The following is a 22,726-nucleotide window of genomic DNA, read 5'->3' on the forward strand; positions in this document are numbered from 1 at the left end:
CATAGGTGCTCTCGAATGGCAGTCCTACAGAATATATTCTGAAATAACAATTTCTTGCTTTGTTGGGTTGTGAAGTCACAGTGCAGTACCCAGATTAATCGTGTAGCAAACTCCAATTGGAGTTCAGTGGTTCAATGCTAGAGAGATGGGCAAAGGCTCAGAGAAGACCATAAAATGGTCTTCCTGCCAGACAGCATTAAAATATTAGAATGTTGGTATTGAGCCAACTTGTGTTACTTGTCTGTAAATCATCAGTTACGAGACAAGAAGACACAGTATGTGTCAGATGGTTGCCCCAGAAGGCTGTCCTTAAAGAAAAGAGCCGTTCGTCTAACCACCCCTGAGTTCTTGCCATAGACACTTTGGAAAGCACATGGCATGGTACTGAAGCAGAGTAGCAAGTGCCCTGTACCAGTGCTGTTCATGTAGACATTGTTTCCTGGTCCTGATACCTGAAGACTTTCATTCTGAGATTTCTCAGCATGTAATCCTTTATCTAGGAGTCTTCTAGAAAAGTTTTCTGCAAACAGCAAGAAAAGAAAGCATCAGTTTACGCTCTGGCATATATAAGCTAGTGGTATAACTTCACCTGTCCTTCTTCCCTTTCCACAACTGTAATGTGGGTTGGTAGTACTGCTGAGAAAAACATGATCTTGATAGCAAGACATTACTAAAGCCATCTTTGAGCCAAACTAAGATAGCTGCATATGAGAAAATGGAAACATTTAGGAACAGCCTTCAGCTTTAGAGAAACAATATATTTTAACTGGGTTAAAGGATTTTTCTGATATAGCTAGAGCTAACACTTAAGTGAGAACATGCAGCGTTCCCTGTAGAGAAACTCCCTCTATGAACTCTTAACTACCTACAAATATGCACCAGTTTTCAGATGTTGTAGTACGGTACCAGCTCCTGCTGAACCAAAATGTGAATGCCTTTAAATATAAATAAACTCTGCAGTCCTCTGAACAAGGATTAACTCTACTGATTTTCGTGAAGATGACTGATGACACAGTTTCCAATATTGTGCTCGCAAAACACATACAGTTCTCACTGTCTTTAGTGAAGGTTTGGATGATTGAACAGGAAGGCAGTTCTGGGATCTCAGTAAGAAAAATATTCAGAAAAAAATTCTATTTTCAACCTAAAGTGCATTAACAGTTGATCATAGTCAAAAAAGGAAAGAGCAAGAGAAGAAAGGGTTGTGCTGGAAGGAGAAAACTGTAAATCCGATGGTATGAAACTGTGTGGCACTTAACATTCTGTTTTAATTTTCATGCTGATTTGAAGATGTTACCATTGATCTTCCATATGAAGCAACAATTCATTGCAAACTTGCTTTGTGTTATTCAGAGTTTTAATGTTTTGGAAAGACATTTTTACACAAATAATGGGATCTGAGATTTGGGCTTGCTTTGTTTTTTAATTATCTCCAGCTATGATGAAAGAATTAGGGGGAAAAAAGAGACTGTTTTGGAGATGTCCTTAAGGAAACTTCATAAGGTTACTTCTTGTTTTCCTGCAGAGGCCCATGCAAGGTACAGAGAAGTCTGTGGATGAAAATTAGATTGCTGTGTGGAGATGGGAAAGTTACACGCAGTCCTCTGTAACTCCTCTCTAGTGCCCAATCAATGCCCAGTTCCCAGACTAAGCAAAATGGCATGAAAAGAGAACAGAAGTCTATAGCTGTTCAAATCCAGAGACTACCAAACTCACTAGCGGTTTCCATGATACTATTAAAATTATAAACTATGTCTATTCCCTAGAGTTCCCAACATCTAATAACATTTGCCAATATGAAATTTTTTTTTTCTGTTTTCCTTGCAGCATGGCTGTGGAAATTTTGTGCGTGTGATACAGTCGTACAATCGCACACACTTGTATGTCTGCGGCAGCGGTGCCTTCAGCCCCGTGTGTGTGTATGTCAACAGAGGGCGCAGGTCCGAGGTAAGTCTCTTTTCATTTCATCCACTCATTTTGTGGTGGATCTTACTCATGTTACCCAAAAGTAAAAATTTTGAAAATGCAAAAATCAATGATCCAAATAGGTTCCCTCACCCGTGTTAAAAAGAAAAAGAACAAAGATCCCTAGTTTTCTGACCTGTTACCAGCAAGAAGCAAAGCCATGATCAAAAGCCATGCCTCAAATATGATGTTTGTCCAAAATTCCACAGTCATACCAAATTCTGGGCTACATTTGATAATACTTTTGATTTGACGTTTTCTGGCAAACTCATTCCTACTATTTGTTGGAAAAATTGCCAAGAAATACTTGAAAGGAAATAGCCAGTTAGATAAAAAGTAAAATATGCAGTCAACTTTTTATAACTTCCATGTGTTACTGATTCCTGGGAGAAGCTCTTAAGTGGGCTAACTATTCAAGTATGTGAAGGTTTGCTGGACTTCAGCTTAATACCCACTAGATGCAATCCCAGTACAGGTAACTTTCATCTACTGCACAAGTTTTGTCCCAGTAGATTCTGCTGGGATGAAGTCGGTAAGTTTTCTCATCACTGTGGGACCTTCCAGGGTGTAAATCTTATTTTCTCTAGATAGGTCTCCAGTTTTTCTATATTCAGTTTCACTGTATATTTTCAATATACAAAGTACCAGATGTTTCGTAAGTATATTGTCCAAGTTTCCTGATTTGAAAGTGAAATGTTTGTTTATGTGCAAATGTAATAGGTAATAAATTAAGCGACCAGAAGAAGAAAAGCACTTAACCGAGACCCAGCACCTCAGTAGCTTTTGGGTCAGGTTCATGTCTGCAGGCATAGGGGTGTGCGATATATTTTCCTGTACAATGTGGAAGCAGATGTGTTGGAAAGGAAGATCAGAGCGTGCTACCTGGAGTTTTGCCATGTGAGGGCAGCTTTAAAAGCTGGGCTAGCTCCTAGGGAAGAGACTGGGAAATTCATCACTGATTTCATTGGGAGTGGGATGGGAATTCTGGCCAAGACCCAAGACTACTGCAAAGGTTGCCAGGGAGTTGATAAATCATTGTTTCTCCAGGTAGGTTTGCATGTGATGATCTCAGTGACTTTTGGTAGGTCCCTACCTGGCTCCAGCCTCCTTAACAGAGGATGTAGTCTGAATCACTGCACCTTCAGTCCTAATGAATTATCTAAAAGTAGAGGTTCATAGGCCTGGATTTAAAAGCACAAGCAAGCAGAACTGAATAAGTAAATCCATCCTTCTGGTTAATGGAGTCTGCATTAACTTATTTTGATGTATTTTGAAACTGATGTCAACTTTCCTCAGCATTATCCTATTTCTTGACAAATTATTTAAAACTTGGAAAGTGATCTCATTTGCCTCTAATTAATACAATATTCCTTTATCAGCTTAAGTACTAGTACTGTAGCCCAGAGAACTCTAAATCTCATTATTTTACAGGTTTTATAAATGAGGTTGGGGCGGGGAGGAGGAGGGTGGGAAATGACATTTCCAGATGATGCAAGATGTTAAATTTCTTAAGTTAAAAATAAAGATACGTTTCTTAGAAGAGCAGAACTGACTTCACTTAGCCTGTCTGTATAGCTACCTGCCTATGATCGATTGATTAAATAAACTGCTGTTTCAGTCGTCTGGAGTCTGTCAGACACTTGACTGTAGGCATCGCATGCTCAAAGCCATTACTGTACAGGCCAACAATAGCATAACAGTTTAAAACCAAACACTTCCTTCTGAACTCATTGCATATTATCAGTGCATGACTAATTAATAGAGCAGAATGAAGAACTATGTAGTGATAATGGGACGAGTGAGAACTCATTTTTTTCTCTGCTTTTATCATTTCACCTTTAATTTAGTACAGTTTTCCATGAACAGAAGGCTGTTTTTGCACGTGCAAAATGGATATTTTAGAAAGCACATCTGTTTTTCTCTAGAAGCTACAAACCTGACAGTAAGAGTCATATCCAACAATCATAAGAACTGTGCCTGGTTTGCTCTTTTGTCTCCAGGATTCCACATAATCTCACAAAAAAAGCGATTTCATTGATGAGGCAGAATGTTTCCCTTTTCCCTGAACCAAAGGTTAAAAAATCATTAATTTTCTTGCTCGGCACACTTGATAATTTGGTCTTTAGTAATGACTCTCTTAGTCACCCAAATATATTCTAATGTCAAAGTAAATGCAAACAGTAATCACTATGTGAATTAATTATAGACTAAAAAGTAGTTTAATATATATGAAAATCAAGTGTAATCCTGGAGCTAGTTTAATAGTGCAGTAATGGGCATTTTGAATTGGTAAATAGTGGTATAATATAGTAAATATGGATTAACATCAAGCTGAATATTAATCTAGAAGTAAAACAACAAAAAACCCCCAAGATCATATTAGAAACTTCATACTTATGTTTTAACATAGTTTAGAGAGCTTATTACTGAAACAATAGATAAGATCTCTGTGATTAAATTAGGCAAAACAGAAGAAGGGGAATAGAGATAGGGGGAATGAATATGAAAACTTCCTGCTGTAGCTGAGCATTTCAGGTTGGTGGGGTCTCCAATTTGCTGTCACCAAATGGCTGCTCAGTGATCTGTGTGGCATTCCCATTCCCCTGTGATTTACATTAATTGTCAAAGGGAATATAAAGAGTTGCTGCCCTTAGTCGAATAACTAATACATTGGCTTCTACATCACAGAAGGCTTTCTTAGGAATTTTTGTCAGCTACCTTTTTCTGTTGAAACAGAAATGTTTTAAGTTTGGGTGTCTTTTTCCATGCAATTATGTCTATTGACCTTTTATTAAAGATTAGAAGTTTTTTATCGGAGGCTAGGAACAGGTTGTTTGTTTGGTATACAATGGTATGCGAGTCGATATGCTATGGATCGATGTCTCTGCCATTACTGACTGCAGTTTTTAAGGAATGGACTTGGACCCGAGTCCCTTCTTGCTCAGCATACTGTGCTCTTCAGTGTTGCTGGGAATGAAGAAGTGAAGAGGTGCACCGAGATGGGCAAATTTTCTAAGATATTCAGACTGTTTGTATTTCAAGCTGTAGTCCAGGTTGCTTCTACTTTGCCAAATGTATTTCTCTTTATAAATCACATAAAATATAAACAAAGCCCCATACCAAGATTCCTAAACAGCAAAAAATTTCCAAGAGATTTCAGGCTATGGCAAGAGATATTGATAAATCATCTATCACTATGGAATTGGAGCTCTACACATAATCCAATAGGTGGTATTGAAGAAAATAAGTATGATTTAGGGGATTTTTGGATAGCTTTACTGATAGCTCAATAAAGAGCATATGATTTATGCTATTACCAAATGACAGTTGTCATAAGGGATTTTTATTTAATATGTATAATTGTTCTAGTAGCTTTATTATAATGTCCTAGACTAGTATAAGTATCACCATGTATTCAGCAAATAAAGGATAAATAACTTCAAAAACACAGAAGTAATCTCCACAGATGTTATTGCAGAGATCAGTCAACCTCTCCAAAGCATAACTGAGCTAGAGGGAAAAATTATTTGTTTCAGTGTCTTGAATTTATAACAAGAGTCTTGAAAATAACTGGGTATCAATGAAAAAGTTGTCTAAAAAGATGATGAAATTCTGAATAGGAAAGCTAAACTGCTGATAGTATAGTAAAAGTGCCCAGCAGTGCTGAGCATTGTTAATGCTGGAAATGGCCAAGCGTAAAAATCACTTTACATCTGGTGGTTTCTGAAATGAGAAGTGACACACAAATCTACATTGCAGGAACAAATCTTCAAGATCGACTCCAAGTGTGAATCAGGAAAGGGACGCTGTTCTTTCAACCCTAATGTGAACACGGTGTCTGTTATGATCAGTAAGTAAAGATACTCCAAGTTGCTGAGGTCTAAACCCACATGAACATGTGTGGTGTGGATTGACGGGATGCCTGAAGTGAGCTGGACACAGAATTCAGCTTCCAAGGAGCAGTACCTTGTATCTGGCTGATGGGCACAAGGGTTGGGTCCATCCTTGTTTCAAGGTTTACATGAAGCTAAAGGTGGGTGTACAAATGAGATGCAGAAATAAGCTGTTGAAAGGGAGAGAGAGAAACAGAAAACAAAAGATTGTCCCTTTTCCAGCTTACACATTTTTCCCAGGGTTAGTTTCAACTTTGCATTACCCTGTCTAACATTTTATGTTTGAATAGTTTCTGACCTTGTTCATCCTAGACAGCACTTGTGTCTCATTTAATTATTTGTAAAATCTCAGAGTAGCCAGGGAAAGAAAGCCTGAAGACTTTAGTTACTTTGAATCTCATTTTTGTTGTCATCTCTGCTGTAGAGCCCACCAGCTATTGCAAGGCTCTTAATTCTTCAATTGGCTTTATACCCAACCAATTTTGCAATTTTCTTCCATTTAAAAGGCCAGAAAGTGATACAACTGACACACCTCAAATATTCTTGTGAATTGGTAGCAACTGCATTCAGTGACTGTGAGATATACCCAGTACAAAGAATTACTGCAGTGCCTATTGCACACCTAACTGAAAACTCAAAGGAGACATATGCTTTGTGCAACCTAAGTCATCAGTAAAAGAAACTCTTTTTTTTTTTTTCCAACCAGGAGACACGTTATATATACTTAGTGTAACCCAACCTTTCACATTTGCAGCATGTTCACAGACTTCTAGTGCCAAAGCCTTGATTTTTCAACATGTGCCTACTCCTTGCTGTATTTTTGGCTATGAAGGGTACAGCAGTTGCACAGATTTTTCAGTCTTTCTTAGCAAATAAAACTTAGTGCACACAGGTACTGCGTATTTCACCCAACAATGTGCGGTGTTTCTGCCATTCAGTTTCCACTGAAATCAATAGCAATTACATTTGTGACAGATATTTCCTTTAAAGTTTGAGTCTCATGGAGCTTAAGGGAAGTGTCGTATAGTCTATCCTACATGGTCTGTTCAAAATATAAATTACCTTTTTTTTGATTCCTCATTGCAAATATATTTAGTACAAAGGACAAGTAATTTCATTCACAGAGGTATAAACTGAAGCATCTTTAGAAGACAGGTAAATGCTACCTAGATACCTCTCTGAACCTTGGCTGCACTTATATCTTTATCTTATCAGTGATCTATGGTCTGTGTTTACAGACACTCACTGTGTGAAGAAAATGTTTGTTCAAAGTCAGTGATGGATTAACCCACTGCTACTCATTGCTGTTCTGGTATTATTAAGTGAATCAACTGTGATTAAAAAATAAAGTTTCCTTTCCTTGTTCCGTCTGGATTTTATGAAACACCTTTAAACACCATTGTTTCTGAATTATTGTATATACAGTAAGCTGATTTTTTTCTACAATAGATCTGTGGCAGCTTTGTTCATCTTAGTAGACTTTACATTATCTTCCTTGTTCTCTCAGTTATGTGACTGAAGAGACCTTCCCTACTGTTTGACTTGACTTCTCTTTCATGACATAATTCATCTACGAAGTTTAAATTATTCTGCAAAGGTCACATTCTTTCTCAAAAGAGTCCCACAGATTGCGTTTTTTACTTTCTCCCTGTTACTACAATGTCCAGTCACTTCAAAAACATTAAGCTTGAATTAATTTAGCCTCAATATCCATGCTGGAAAAGGGAAGATTTTGTAAGTCACAGCTTGAGTTATAATGAGGAGACTGAACCCATGTACTGGACTCTCCTTTGAGCATTCTTCTGCAGGAGGAATTCCTTCCCCTCGCTTCAGAAGATGGGAAGTACTGCCAGACCGGCGAACTCTTCCACAACAAAAGAACCATTTTTAAATATAGACGCAATTTCTTGACAATTTTGGGCATCACCAGCCTAGAATACAGCAGGAAAGCCGATTCACCCTTCAGAGGAAAGTGATGCTATAAAAACAAATTTAAACTTGGTACAATTTGCCATTGTACAAAGACAGTTTTGCATCAAAGCAATGAAAAATGTGCTTTGAAGAAGCTTGGCATAACTAATGTGCAGTATGCATGTCTCTCTCCCCACCAAGACTCTGAGATATTTATAAAAGCAGACATACCTCATCAATTCAGTAATTCCCCCCAGTAACAAAGAGAAGTAGTGTGAAGTAGTTGTGCTGTGCAGACCAAGTGCTGTGCGGAATTTAAGAATTTAACCAAAAGGAAGTGGAGCTGACGGATATCATCTGATACATGATTAACAAGCAGACACTAGGAATGCTTAAGACATAACTAATAGCGTTGATATGTAGTAGGATTAAAATTACATAGTGTAGTGCTATTGTTGAAGTGTGTGCGTATGTGTATATGCATAGGACTGTACGTAATGTTTAGTGAGAACTATAAGCCTGATCTCTTTCAGCCAATTTATTTCATAATAAGAATAAAACTCTAATGGATTAAGGCAATAAGGCAAATATACAAAATCAGTTATAAATCAATATAGGTCTAACATCATTCTGTCAATACATGCTCAGGAAGTAAATGCTTCACAAACATGCAGCTAATGCATTGTTTAAATCCCCTGTGTATGAATCTTGTCATCACTGGGAGAGATGAGAGCAGAAGAGTGGTTGCTGGCTGCTCTGCGGGGGTCCAGTTCAGGCTCTAGCCAGCAGCAGAAAAACAAAATCTCCAGAGTTTTAATTCTCTCATGAGCTAGTAGTCTTCCATATTGATGGACACACACACACACTCAGAACACAAAAACAGCTTCAAGCGCTTCTGAACCTGTGACTCTTGCCAGCTTGACCACACTCTCTGGGTAGTCCAGGAATTCAGACAAAAACATCAATCAAAGGACCCAGCTGTACTGGAATGTATTCAGTCACCACTCCCACTCTGAGAGTTAGAGTTTATTTTAGCTACTGTTTTCTGCTCTGGGGTTTCATTGTCATTAGTCAGTGGAAATTGCTTGGTTATTCACAGAGTGGAAAATGATAGTATATGTAATTAGAATTATAATTATATATGTATATATAATTTTTTATGCACACACACAGACTCACACAAATACACATATACATCCTGACTGATAGACTGAGTTTTCAGCCCTGCAAAGGGAGCAGAAGTTCATAGTTCTGTTAATGTAAGAGTTGCATGTCTAATTCTGTTTAAGCATAATGACCGTATACTTAGAATTAAGTACATAAAAGGGGACAATTGTTGCTCCATATTACTCTGTGTAAAGTTCAATAATATGATTGTCTGGCCTCTGCAATACTGAAGTCAGCTTGAGGCTGCCTGGGGCAACCTTGACAATACTGTTGGTAAAAATTGGCACTGATCCATTGACTGCAATAGATGTTGTGCCAGTTTACACCAGCAATAAATTCAGCCCAGTCATTTTGTCTACTCCCATAACAAAAAAAGCTTTTTGAAGTACGTACTTAAAAAATTGAATGTGATTCTTGTTGATAACAGTAGCCTGATTTTCCAGTGATCCTTAGCAGTGAAAGTTGAGCAACTAAACTTCATATCAAAGAAAGGTTCACCACATATGCAGTTCTGCTGTTGCATTTAAGTATGCAGTTCCCTAAAGTCTTTAAGAAAAATCTGATGATTCTCATGCATTCTAGATTGTGTCTTTGTAAATCAGAGGGAACCACCATTCCCATGACCCAATATTTATCTGTATAGACTCCTGTGTAAATAAAGAGCTGATGAGTTGAAAATAGAAATAGATCAGTAAACACGGATTTCCCAAAAGCCATAACAATGCATTTGCTTTTTCCCTTCCATTTCAATTCTTCGCAGATGAAGAGCTTTTTTCAGGAATGTATATTGATTTCATGGGGACAGATGCAGCCATTTTTCGGAGTCTGACGAGGAGGAATGCAGTGCGAACTGACCAGCACAACTCCAAGTGGCTGAGTGGTGAGATGCGTTTGTTTTACCAGAGCTTTTAATGGGTTTCACAGAGATTCTGCTTTGTTTTGTTTAAAATAAAGAGCTTGCCTTTTAAAGAGCTTTTCTCTGAATTTAATTTATGAAGTTGAACCATGAAGAAATGTGTGTAAATACATTCTGTAGACAATGCATAGATGTAAAGGGTTCACTGCATGAGCCAACCTCTTAGGCCACCCCACCTGATGGCCTTTTTTTGCATTAAGACTGAACCAAACTGTTCATTGGAAAGTGTATGAAAACCTTTCAAATGGCAAGTGGTCAGACAATCTGACTTCTAAGGAAATGCCTTCTCCACCTCTAATACATCAGACATTGCCTTAAATTAGAGTGCTTGATTCTAAGTTTTTTTCTAATGAATTACCAACTTCAGTTAATTCAGGCTGATCCACTTCTGTACAGAAGACTCACCACCACTTGAATTCAAAATGTGTGCAGCAGAGAGTCCCATTATCAGAGAAGTCAGTGACAATTATTGCCATTTATTTCAGTGGTAAGAAACTGATTATCAAAACACAGTAGGAACACTAATTTCTGAGTGCAAACGCTTAACTCTTGGCTTCACTGAAATCAATGTGAAAATTCTCCTTGACTTTACCAATAAAAAGACTCCTTCCAATTAAACTATTTTGAATTAAAATGGTGGTAAACCCTCTGAGCAGAGATAGATGTCAAAGGTTATAGAGCAACTGACGTAGCAGTTCCAATTTAAAAAAGCCTTCAGGTATGTTGAAATAAAGTTACTGTGTTTTTGTCTTGACTATTGTTAGGGTGACTCTTGTTATTCCTGTGTGGCTGTGACTACAGTGAAATCACAGGATTGCAATCAGAATAAATGAAATTCGCTATGAATGGGAAACTATGTCTGCTTTCTAAATTTTTCTTCTGTTTGCTATACATTCTTACACTTACCTGCACACCCTGAAGTGTGCACCCTAAAGTGAATTAGGGAAAAAGAACCATTAAAATGCCTAATTTCTGGAAAATCTACCTAGTACACATGCTCAGAACAGGTACTTGACAAGCACAATTTATTTCCATGTTCTTTTAGAGCCAGAGTCATGACACTTGTTATATTAATTGAGAATAGGCTCATGTGAATAGAAAAATGCTGAAATCTAAAGTGAGTTTTCTGTCAGAGATACAATCTTTGTATGGGATTGTTTCAAGATTTATACTGGATTTCAACTGATCAAGCAATCTTGCATGATCATTGAAAAGATATAGCCTTTATGCAGGAAGCTTCTTCCTTCAGACAAAGGAGAAGGTCTTCTGAGAACTCCTGCCACTGTCCATTGTATTTTAGCATACAAAATTGCCATAAACATATGTTCTGCAGGTACCAACACCAACAGAGGTGGTTGCCTAATAAGGGATTGCAAGAAACTAATGCACAGTCACCTGCATGTCAAAATGTACATTTTAAATTACATTACAATTTACGTTACACTAGTGCTCCTTTACAGTGTTTTGTATGTTTATCAACCTCTGATATGAACTCAAATGCTATTCAAGCATTTGCATATTCTGCTTTCCTTTTTCAGTGTTCCAACAGCTATTTTCCTCTCTTATGTATTCAGTTTTAAAGTACCTTATTTGTTCTTTTCCTAAAGAGTCTTTTATCAGCTTACTTTTATGTTTTGCCTCAATGAGTCTTTCCTTAAGTGCCCCTGATAACACACTGATTCTTCCCTCTTCTTCCTCCAAGTCTTTGAATCTCTGCAGTAATCTAATACTTCTGTATTTGAATCGCTTTTCTAAAAATCTGCTGTGGGATAAAATGTGAGGATGCAGAAATTTAAGGCTGCCAACAAGAGGCCATCAACCTGGTAATACCTGGTATATCCACACATGAGGCTAGAGCATATAGCCAAACCTGCCACAGCAGTACCTCTATATGCATTATATAGCGTTTCCTTGAAGCACTCAGTAACTGTCAAATCATTATTTGCTTATACTGCTACATCTTTTGGTTTCATCTTTTTCGTATACTGTTTCATTTCAGAACCTATTTTTGTGGATGCTCATGTTATCCCAGATGGCACTGACCCCAACGATGCCAAAATCTACTTCTTCTTCAAAGAGAGACTCACAGACAACAGTGGCAGCACAAAGCAAATTCATTCAATGATTGCACGAATATGTCCAGTAAGAACTATTTTGTTTGCCAGGTTGTTGGGACAAGCTGCTGGTGTGACATGATAAGCTAAAAGACTAAATGATTGAAAAGCCTTTGATTTATATTTGAAGTAAATTTCCTGTTTCAGCTTCCACATTCATAATTAAGAAGAGCTGTAACTGAACACACAGCTAGGATCTGAACATGTTATGTATATCTGGCTATACCTATAATGATATGGAGATTTAGAAATTCAGGAATCCGTGTATTTCTCTGACTGACTCAGAATAGTTACCAGTGTTGAATTTCCAAAATTCTTGTCCTTTGCATGAATGAGGTACATTCTTTGCTTAGAAAAACTGAATTATAAGACAGTGAAGTCTTCCACACACTCACACACAAACACACTCAAAATCTTTGAAACACATTGGAAATATCAGAGTCAAGCTTTTAAATGGGTTGATTTAACTTTCAAATATTGTTTTCATTTTTACAATATCTGTCCTTTCTGAGTTCTTGCATTGATGTATGTGTGAGCCTACCTTTAAAAACGTGCACAGGAAGATTAAATTCAGGAGTTATGGCTACTCCTGTGCAGTCATTAATTTACGATTGCAGCGCTCCTCATTGTCTCTATTTCCTTTTTCATATCTATAATCAACTGTAGATGAAAAATGATTGAAGCAGCTATTAATATCTCTGGTGAAATGGATTTTTTTTAATGAGAGCAAAATTATAAAGGCACAGTTACTGCTAGCCTTTTTATTCCTTCTTTTGGAAAGGTTCAGGAAGATAATTGTGAGCATTTGTGTATTCCTTGTCTGTAATCCGGGTCTTCTTTAGAATTCAATGCTTTCTGATGTTGTTGTGCATGGGTGTGAGGGCGTGTTTGGGATTCTGTTAAACTCCTTCTCTAGCAACATGATGAGGCATGTGATCTCTTTTATAATCTCAGTTTTCTATGTTTTTGTGAGGGTGTCCAAAGGCCTTTTTGGGTATTTTGAAAGAAGACATTTCACACAATTATGGCTGTATTTGTTATTGTTACTGTTATAATGAAACCCAGATGATTTCTGAAAGGCCTCAGTCTATTTAGACTTACACTGAAGTCAGTGGCAGAATCACAAAGCCAATGAAAATAAATGTGAGCCAGTCATATTTGTATACTTGTATACCATCATATTCATGTATCAACACCTGTGAGACTGGCCAAATATATTAGTACAATGGTGCCAAGAGAGACCCCCCCAAAAGACCTCTTATGGGTCATCCAGAAAGTCTGATTACGAGCTCCGGGAGCACCAGTGAAACATGCACAGCATTTCATTGAAATCACATTTGCCTAGCTCCTTCATTTCCTTTTTCCCTTTTATTGGGTGACGTTGTGCTATGCAGTTTGGAAGATACTGCTCTTATCTAAGGCGTTCACCAGCAGAATGAGGCAGGAGCTGCACCATCTGGTTTATCAGTTACTGTTTCCACCTTGCACTGGAGAGAGATGAAGAGTTCCTTGAGCGAGCTGTGACCAAGCCAGCTCTGGACCAAGCTAGCAAGACTTGCAACAGTGCAAAGCTAGCTTGACCCATGCTAGCCATAATTTCTGAATTTAGTTCAGAGCATCCATCTCATGGACCAGCATGGCTTGCTAGGTCAGATGCAGCTATACTGCTGTCAGGATTAGAAGCAGCATCCCTCCGTAGGCCTATTAGACCTTTCAGAGGTAGCATGGATTTCTCCACAGCAGGTGTTAGTGAGCGATACAGACCTCCACAGTCCTTTCCAATACCTACACACACTGCTGCTGCACAAAATCTACTGCCCAACCCTCCCAAACCTGCTAGCCCAGCACAGAAAGTCTGCTCAGAAAACTAGTTCTTTTTTCCTGTATCTAGAGTGTTTAGATGAGGGGATTTGGTTTAGGCTTATCTATTTTTTATACTGAGTATACCAGCATAATTGTCTAGATGATGAGTCAAATTAACCTGAGGAAAATGTGGGAAAGCCCAGGAAAATGTCAGCTGTGTTGTATTTTTTTTCTAAAAATAGTATTCCTTTCCAGAATGACACAGGTGGTCAGCGTAGTCTCGTGAACAAGTGGACAACATTCTTGAAAGCAAGACTTGTATGCTCAGTAATGGATGAAGATGGAACAGAAACGTACTTTGATGAATTAGGTATGGCAAGAAAATCCCTTAAAAGTTTTATCTAAATCCTGCACCCTGTGCATATTTATTGATGTTCGTTCAGCTCCTTAGTCAAGTTGTTGACAGTGAAATCTTGGCCCTGTAGAAATTCATGATAAAATTCCCCTTGCAGTTTTATGACAGGAAATGAAAAAATTCTTCATAAATCTCTCTGGGTAATTGTAATTATCATTATCTTTGAAATAAAGGTAATTAGTCTTGACTATGTAAAGGAATTATATATGTAAAGAATTAATATTTGCAAGGGAACATGTAAGTGAAGTCTATTGTTATTTTGCTCCTAGTTAGGATTATGATAGAGGTTTTTTAACAGACATATCTTTGAAACTGTTTCTTATACCACTGTGTAACATACAGCTTTTCTGCAAGACAGTTTTTCTTTTTTGATCACTGGGTAGAGGCCTCAATTTGATAGTTCATGATAATACTAATAAATCCTGTTACTGGCACCAGCAATAATACTATGAATAAATATGCAGTGAATAATCTATACAGCAGTCACAAGCTGTATAAGGAATTAATAGATGCATATTTTGATACGCAAGTGCCAAACAACATTATCAGAAAGTTTTAAATTCTGTATTGTCCACAGCTGTGACATATAAATTCAAAGTTCTAAATTCAGGTATTGGAAGACCTGGTATGTGTATTAGTATAAATATAAATATAAACAATATAAATAGCTAATGAGCCCCACACTGGGGCTGCATCTAATTCTGACCTTTGCTCCATTGTAATCTCTCTCTCTTTTCTCTGTCATTATTCCTGATTCTCATCATAGCAAATGGGGTTTGGAGTCTTTTTGTCTTTATATCTTTACAAATATTTGGTGTACTTGCTTTGGTTCAAGGTTTCGATGGAACTTGATGGGCCTAGGAGCAGATCCTAACTTGCTGTAACTCAGAATATGCAAGGTGCTTGGAGGACTGACTTAGAAGTTCCTAGTGCCTCCTAGCACTGCCACAGCAACTAATCTTTCAGAGCTGTGATTTACCAGCCCACTCCTTTTCAGCAAAGCAGTAGGATTTGGTTTTAGCTTTTAGGTTTCTGTATGACAAAATGGAGGACCATACAGAATAGGAGACATGTTCTCATCCTGGGCTCCCAGCACAATCCTGTAGCAAAGAGTAGGAATACAACCGCAGCTGGAAATTCATGTATAATGCAGAAGAGTGTGTAACATTGCCAGTCCTGGATAGTGAAGTCTTTTGGTTTTGACATATTTAACAGAATGTTTAAAAATTTCAGAGGGTTAATGAAAGAGCCACATAAATTAATGCAAAGCTAAAGAACATATTTTGTGATAAAAAGCTCACACAATTCAGTCTTTTTGTGTGTTGTAAAATAAGTTTAAGAGGTAGCTTGATTATAGTTATTAAAAACATTTGTAAGGAGAAACTGTCAGAGATTAAAGTATTTTTCACTGAAGTGTAAAAAACATTCAACAGATCAGAGGTAAAGGTGGGCAAATTCAGTTCAGTGAGTAGGTAAAGTTTTGCATAGCGCAGTCAAATCCCTACACGACAGAAGCTGGGAGGTTTACATCTCTCAGTGTCTTCACTGCAAAACTGTGTGTCATTCATATCATGTTGAAAATGAGCTAGTGAGGGCATCTAGAGTGTGTGCTGGATGATAAAACACCTAATTGTCCTGCTTTGGATTACATCCGTCCATGGGAACTCTTTGTCTTTGACCTACTGCAACTTAAATGTTTGCCTACTGTTAAACAACCTGCTGAAATGAGATCCAGCTGACAGAAGTGTGCGACATGGATCCTGAACATAGTTGAAAAGCTTTGCCTTCTGTCTTCATCAGGCTAGATGGCGTGGAGTTAATTTCCAAAACTGTTTCTCAATGTTCAAATGCTAGATTTATGCATATGGTCCATTCATACAACGAGTCTGCTTTTTCCCATTCAAGTCTGAGACAGAACTGCTGTTGACTTCAGCGGGAATAAAGTCATAAATTAAACTGGAAAATAAAGGTTTTACTGGTATTCAAAATGTTTTTTCTTTTTCCTTTCTTTCTTACAGAGGATGTGTTTCTTTTAGAGACTGATAACCCCAGAACAACACTTGTGTATGGAATTTTTACAACATCAAGGTAAATGGGGGGATTTGAAAAAAATTACCTTTCTGAACTGCCCAGTTTTCTATATGAAAACTGAAAGTGATGGCTTGTGGTCAAGGCTGTTCTGTGCAATTTTGTATGTCTGCTGTGCCCATCGTTTGCATGCAGGAGTAAGTGTCTCAGTATCATTACTGTTGGTATCCATGTAACAGCTATGCTGCTTGGAGCAAACTGCTCCCTGACATACTGTCAGCTGGCACTGGGAAAACATTTCCATGGAGGGCCACTTGTTACCGTTCAGCAGCAGAAAGCGAAACGACTTCAACGCAGTGAACTCATGTGGCATCTGAGAGCACTTAACACCTCCTGAAGGACATCCAGCACCCTGAAGGATCAAACGGGGAATTCTTACATGAATTCATACAAATCATTTCCACTCTCTCAGCTGGCAGATCATCGCACAGATGGCAAATAACCCATGTCGGCTTCAGCTGGCTACAAAAAGACAAGCTTATATGGCATTTGATCACCTCCTTGCAGCCTTAAGCTCCCCATTACCAGTCAGTAGTATTCCCTTACTGGCCAGTTTAGAAAGCATTCAGTGAGTTCCGAAGGGCAGTGGAAGTACTACATATCGCTTACTATGTTGAAACTCTCCACAAAGATAGACCAACAGGTGGACCAACAGATTCTGCCATCTCTACCTTTATTTTTTTCACTTTTCTCTCTCCCTCACCACATAGTGCTAGTATACAGAGTAGAAATAGTTATTGCTTACTGATTTCTGATACGCTATCCTGTATTATTTAGCTGTTATTACTTAACTTCAAACAGTTTTTCTACTTATTTTTTAATTTAATTTAATTTATTTGATCAAATTAGCAAATTATTTAACTTGTTACTAGTAATTCCTTTAATGGCAATTTCTAGTAAAATTGCCAATAAAATGCATGAAAAAATATTTTTTCCCGATACACTTTTCTGTCTTTTTTCATGTGGATCCAGGGATCTGCTTTCTCAGATGTGTGAACCAGCCAGGAAAATATGATTTTATGATATTTAATTGGGAAAAAAAGAATCCCATAACTTGTAAACATCTGGTGCTGTCTACGTTTTATGATTCCTACTGCACAAAAAGAGAAAATGCTGAGGTTATGTTTAGCAGTAAAACCACACTTATGATTAGGTTGTGGATGCAACATGCCTGAACTGGAAACACTTTTACCTAATTCTCCTGGTATTCCTGCAGTGGAAATGAGGTTTGAATCACAGGACCATATAAGGTGACAACAAAGAGCAAACTTCACTTTTTCCTGGCTCTCAAGCTGTTTTCTCTCTCTATTGAAGTTTTTACTCATGCGTTTCTGTTATCATGAACCACATGGTCTATGCTTTCTTTCTCTTTGACTATAGATTGGATTGGTTACCTAGTTAAATACAGCAATCATAATGATTTTTACTCCTTAGCAGTTCCTTTATCTTCACCTCTGTAGGCTTCCAACTCATAACAGTAGCAGGAGAGAAACATCCCACCAAGTAATAACTATTAGTACTTTTATCTAAACCATACAGGAGGAAACCAAGTAATATTGAAGAAAATTATTTTGGTGGCATAATCTGCTGTAAATCTAACATAAAACATCTGGAAAGATTAAATACATTTCTTAAACCTACTAATACCTACTAAAATTTCCACAAATACCGTAATCCATCTAAAAGGTTCCTCCTGCTAATCCATATATAGCTGAGAACAATATTGATTGCACTTTCCTTGTTTAGACACTATGTGTAACGTTTTCAGTATTTTTCTGGAGCTTTTTTTTTTCCAATTGAAAACAGAGGGTTACTTGGATTATCTTCATCCTACAGTTAACATCAGGCAGATTTCAGACTGTCTGGAGTTTCCACTTTGTTAAGATAAATATCCCAAACCTTATATGCAGTGAGAGTTAAAAAAAGGTGTTAATTCACCTCAGTCAGCCTTAGCATCAGTCTGGAAATTATTCCCTTAGTGCTCTCCATCATCACGGGGTGATGGAGGCCATTCAGGGCTTGTGCTGGCTGAGGAGACATCTGAGACCGTTGTTGAATCCAGAGCAGTGGAAAAACATGCCCTTCTCATAGGTTACCCCCTGGGTTCTCCTCAGGAAGCATCAAACTTCAACCCTTTTGAAGGGGTCTTTGTAAAACCAGTTTTGTGGGTAGATTTGAGGACTGTAGAGAAGTAATTCCTTTACAGCCACAACCTGTCCCCATTTTGCTTAGAAAAGCTGGCAACTGATTATAATAATCTAACCAATTGTAATTGCACTGGATGTTTTCATTAATATTTTAGCCATGTATTTTAGGAGGCTCATGGAGGTCTTGTGGTTAGTATACTGGTAGGGAGTTCTGGAAAACCTGTGCTTTGTTTGGCAGTACAAAGATTATAAAACCTGTGTCTCACTGAGTCAGAAATATTTTTGCCATTGATTGAACTGGGGCCAGACTATATTTCTTTTATATTCAACATTAGGAAATTTTCTTATTCACAGAATCACAGAATCACAGAATTGTATAGGTTGGAAAAGACCTTTAAGATCATCGAGTCCAACTGTAAACCTAACACTACCAAGATCACCACTACACCATGTCCCTAAGCACCTCATCCAAACGTCTTTTAAATACCTCCAGGGATGGCGACTCAACCAGTAGGGCAGTACCTTCCTCCCTCTTTTTTCAGTTCACTGTTCAAAAAGGTGCTAGGTCTTAAGGAGTAATGGTGTATATTGGGAAGCTAAATTAGTTGATTTTACATTTATTAAATCCATGCTATAGAAGCATTAAATTGTATTAAATATATTATTTTAGAGGTATCTTTCATTATTGAACCATGAAAAATGATAGAAAAGCTATACAAAAGTCAGTAGATTGCAATACTAACTTTTACCTACTGTCTTCCAGCTCCATATTTAAAGGCTCGGCCGTGTGTGTGTATCATCTGTCCGACATCCAGACCGTGTTCAATGGGCCATTTGCACACAAGGAGGGCCCAAACCACCAGCTGATTCCATATCAGGGCAGAATTCCATACCCACGACCTGGCACTGTAAGTACAAAGACGTTTATGCAGGCTTGCCAATTACTTGTCTTTGTTTAATACATAAATAAGTGTTATTTATTCCAGGAGAATGGACTGTATGTGACTATGACACTTAGTTACAGTTCAGAACAATTTTATTTGCTCCTCAGCTTACCATACAAATCATGTAGTATCTGGAAATCTTCTAGAGAATTAAAAGTCGTGCAAAACGTTAATCACTCTTGCTCTTTCTGCTCAAAAGGTGGTAAGAATTTTTTCATTAGATGGCAGTCATATTGTTTACATGTACATTTACATTTTATGTGTATGTTTGAGCACAAGATAGCTAAAAAAATAAGCATACAAGGATGGTGTTGTGAGTGTGTTCTACAGTCTGGATCCAAACATCTGTATGTCTGTCTTCAGTCTGTATGAATTTTCTGTAGTTCTCTAAAGTTTTGCAGCTCTACTGGGATGCTTGGGAGATGTAGTAGGAGAACAAGACTTCTGGGACTTGTCATTTGACTAAGTCTAATACCCTGTCAGGTACTGAATCTTAGATGAGAAACCTGGAAACAGATGAGTTCTCATGCCAGTCAGTTCATAGTAGTCCTCCTTGTTAAGAATGCTTTTTGTATGTCTTGAAAATTTTTCAGGACTTTCTTTCACTCTCTCAGGGGTAGTAATAATCTTCCAATAAATTCTGTACACCATTAAACCTAGCTGTTTCCAAGTTTTAAAAAAATGTCCCATGAAAGATTTTAAACAAAATTGTTATTTTTTTTTCTTTTCACCTTTATGGTGTATAAAAATTGCTGTTGATGCAGTTTTGTCTTTATTTATTTATTTACTTATTTGCACTATTCTCAATTTAGATTTAGCAGAAGAATGAAGTTTAATATTTCCAGCTTTAATGAAGAATATATGAACTTTCTCTAAATCCATATTTGCTAAATGAAATATGGTAGTGTGGACCTTTGTTGACTCCTATGAAGTCTTCTTACAATTTCTTAAGTATCAGAATTAAATAAGTATGCACAGAATCATAAATCATCTCTCAACAATGTAGTTATAATTTTTTTAGATGAACACTTTGTTGCTTTTCCATTTATCACAGGAAGTTAAATTTTATTTTAATTTTGCAAGTCACTGCAAGGACCTTTAACCATATCACTGTTTCATGCATATTCATCTTTATGCTGTGGATATTGTTCTTTCTCTTTCTTTCTCGTACATTAATGCACAGATACATGGAATAGCTCTCCCTGTTCACACAATTCTTCATGACATTTTAGTGCAGTTATTACTGGCTGTAAGATTTAGGACTTCATGTTCCCAGATCTCTAGAATTAGCTAATCAATACCTGATATTCCACTAAGGTCTAATGCTAGCATTATTCTTTCATTGCAATTAAGTCATACAGCTCTAATCTCATGAGTTCACTGAGGCTTTAAGCTTAAACATTACAAAAAAAGAAAATAAATGGCCCGTTTAAACAGGAAGTTTCACGCTCTTGTGATTAGTCACATTTCAGAGTTTCTTGCTGCTTCAGAATATTGTATTTGTATGTGTTTCCTCAACCACTGCCATGTTATTCTTGGTTTGCCTCATGGAGTCTTATGAGGTATTCCAGATGGTCCTAAAGAAATTGGGCAGCGCAATGGAAAGGGAAAAAGAAAATTCAGATTTGGATTTAACATGGTGACAGAAATTATGTACATTTTTCAGATGTGCCGATGAGCTCTGAATTTGAAGTTAATTCTTAGATCATAGCTCACACAAAAAAATAAAGCCAAAAGAGATTCTTTTAGGATTATCATTGCTGGTTTTCTGATCACTGGCTTTTCTGTTCTTCCTCACAATTCAGCCACAACACAGTATCTTAAAGGTGTATTTTCTAAGCTGGGACCTGTTTGGCTTTGCTTTTATTTTACTGCCAAAAAGTTCTACTTCTAAATGCATGTCACAGACTCTATTTTTCACTTATGTCAAAGCATCTGTAAAAATCAGGACATGGGGATTTTTTTGCTGCTCAGAATTTGTGTTCAGAGGGTTAACTTTGAATAGCCACGCTTGCAGACTATGGGGCATGAGGCTCTTTCCTCTTGAACGTCGGTTTTTTGCAACTTCTGGGATGCTGGACTAAACAGGGATGCCTTTTCATATGACATGGAAAATTCTACTTTACAGTTGCCTAAAGAGATATTCATACTAAACCTCTGGACAGAAATGAATGTTCATTGTGTTGCAGTACATCGGATAAACAATGAAAAGGCTTAGGTATAGCTTCAGTAGGATTAAATAAAGCAATACATTCATTTGGCAATAATCAACTCCACAGTGTTTGGCTGCCCTTCACTAAATACCAATGGTTTCTTATTTCTCCACAAGCAAAACTTACTTATGGAAAAAGAAAGGAAAAAAAATTACATAATTGGCATCTTGCTACTAAATTCAGTGATGTTTGAGGGTAGTTTCCATTTTTCAGAGTTTACAGAAATAGTTTTTGTACCTACAGCATGTTGGGGAATATGCTGTAAATTAAAGAATTCTGTTTCTCTCTGCAATCTAGCTGCATGGTGATTAACTGTGAACATAATTATCATGTAGCCAAGTCCTTGAATGAGGTGCGATGGATACACATTCAATCCTTCCAGGAAAGGGAGAGCTTATAGGGTTCTTCAGTAACATCTTTTGCTTGTCATTGGTTTATACAGGGGATAGCAAAATAATTAATTGATTAAAGATGTTTGTTAAGGCTTTGCTCAGAACAACGATATAATGTTAAGTTTTTAGGGTCATACTGAGGTGAACCATAGCACAGACATTTTTGCAGCAAGTCACAGACAGAGGCCTTATGATCTGCAAGTCAAGAATGAAAGGATAGAAAGTATCAGAGAAAGTCTTTTAACTGAGCTGTGTGGGACAGGAAAGTTTAATTTGAACTGCTCCTGAAACAAAATCCCTCTGGAGAGGAACTGCCGTCTGGCAGACCACTACCAAGTAGAATAATCATGCTAATAGCCTACAAATTTATGAAGACAGTTATTTTTTCAGCATTTGTTGCTAATCTTAGCAGATAGCCCCATACATTTCCTGGAAGACTGTGGATGGAAGTGCCACAGAGGAAAGGAGTAGAGCAAACAAGATAATCAGAATTCATTTTTGTGAGGACTTAGAGGGCTAGCATGTAGTGTCATTTCTAATGAGAACCAAACCAAAACCCTCAGGGTAAATAGGAGTCCAGAAGAATCAATTGTCAAGGACGTCAGATGGGAAAAGAGACCCATATCTGAGCTGAGTTCTGGTTCTTCTTCCTGAAGGTAACTGATGCCAGAGCAGTTTCTTTTAAAGAATTCTTACCAGAGCTGTTCTACTTTGTATAAATAATTAAATCCTAATTGAGCCAGATATTCTAAAGCCTG

At 37.5% G+C, this 22,726-nt stretch overlaps 1 protein-coding gene across 1 annotated transcript in view; it reads left to right on the top strand.

Moving 5' to 3' along the window:
• SEMA3C (semaphorin 3C) overlaps nucleotides 1-22,726 on the top strand; it is a 129,005-nt gene that overhangs the window by 75,509 nt on the left and 30,770 nt on the right. Inside the window, exons 5-11 of the mRNA XM_072858577.1 lie at nucleotides 1,828-1,947; nucleotides 5,725-5,815; nucleotides 9,697-9,816; nucleotides 11,852-11,994; nucleotides 14,025-14,139; nucleotides 16,203-16,272; nucleotides 19,183-19,327. Coding sequence (XP_072714678.1) covers nucleotides 1,828-1,947; nucleotides 5,725-5,815; nucleotides 9,697-9,816; nucleotides 11,852-11,994; nucleotides 14,025-14,139; nucleotides 16,203-16,272; nucleotides 19,183-19,327 — 804 coding nt within the window. The remainder of the gene's footprint in view (nucleotides 1-1,827; nucleotides 1,948-5,724; nucleotides 5,816-9,696; nucleotides 9,817-11,851; nucleotides 11,995-14,024; nucleotides 14,140-16,202; nucleotides 16,273-19,182; nucleotides 19,328-22,726) is intronic.

This window comes from Ciconia boyciana, chromosome 1 (genome assembly GCF_034638445.1).
Source record: "Ciconia boyciana chromosome 1, ASM3463844v1, whole genome shotgun sequence".
Classification (NCBI taxonomy): domain Eukaryota; kingdom Metazoa; phylum Chordata; class Aves; order Ciconiiformes; family Ciconiidae; genus Ciconia; species Ciconia boyciana.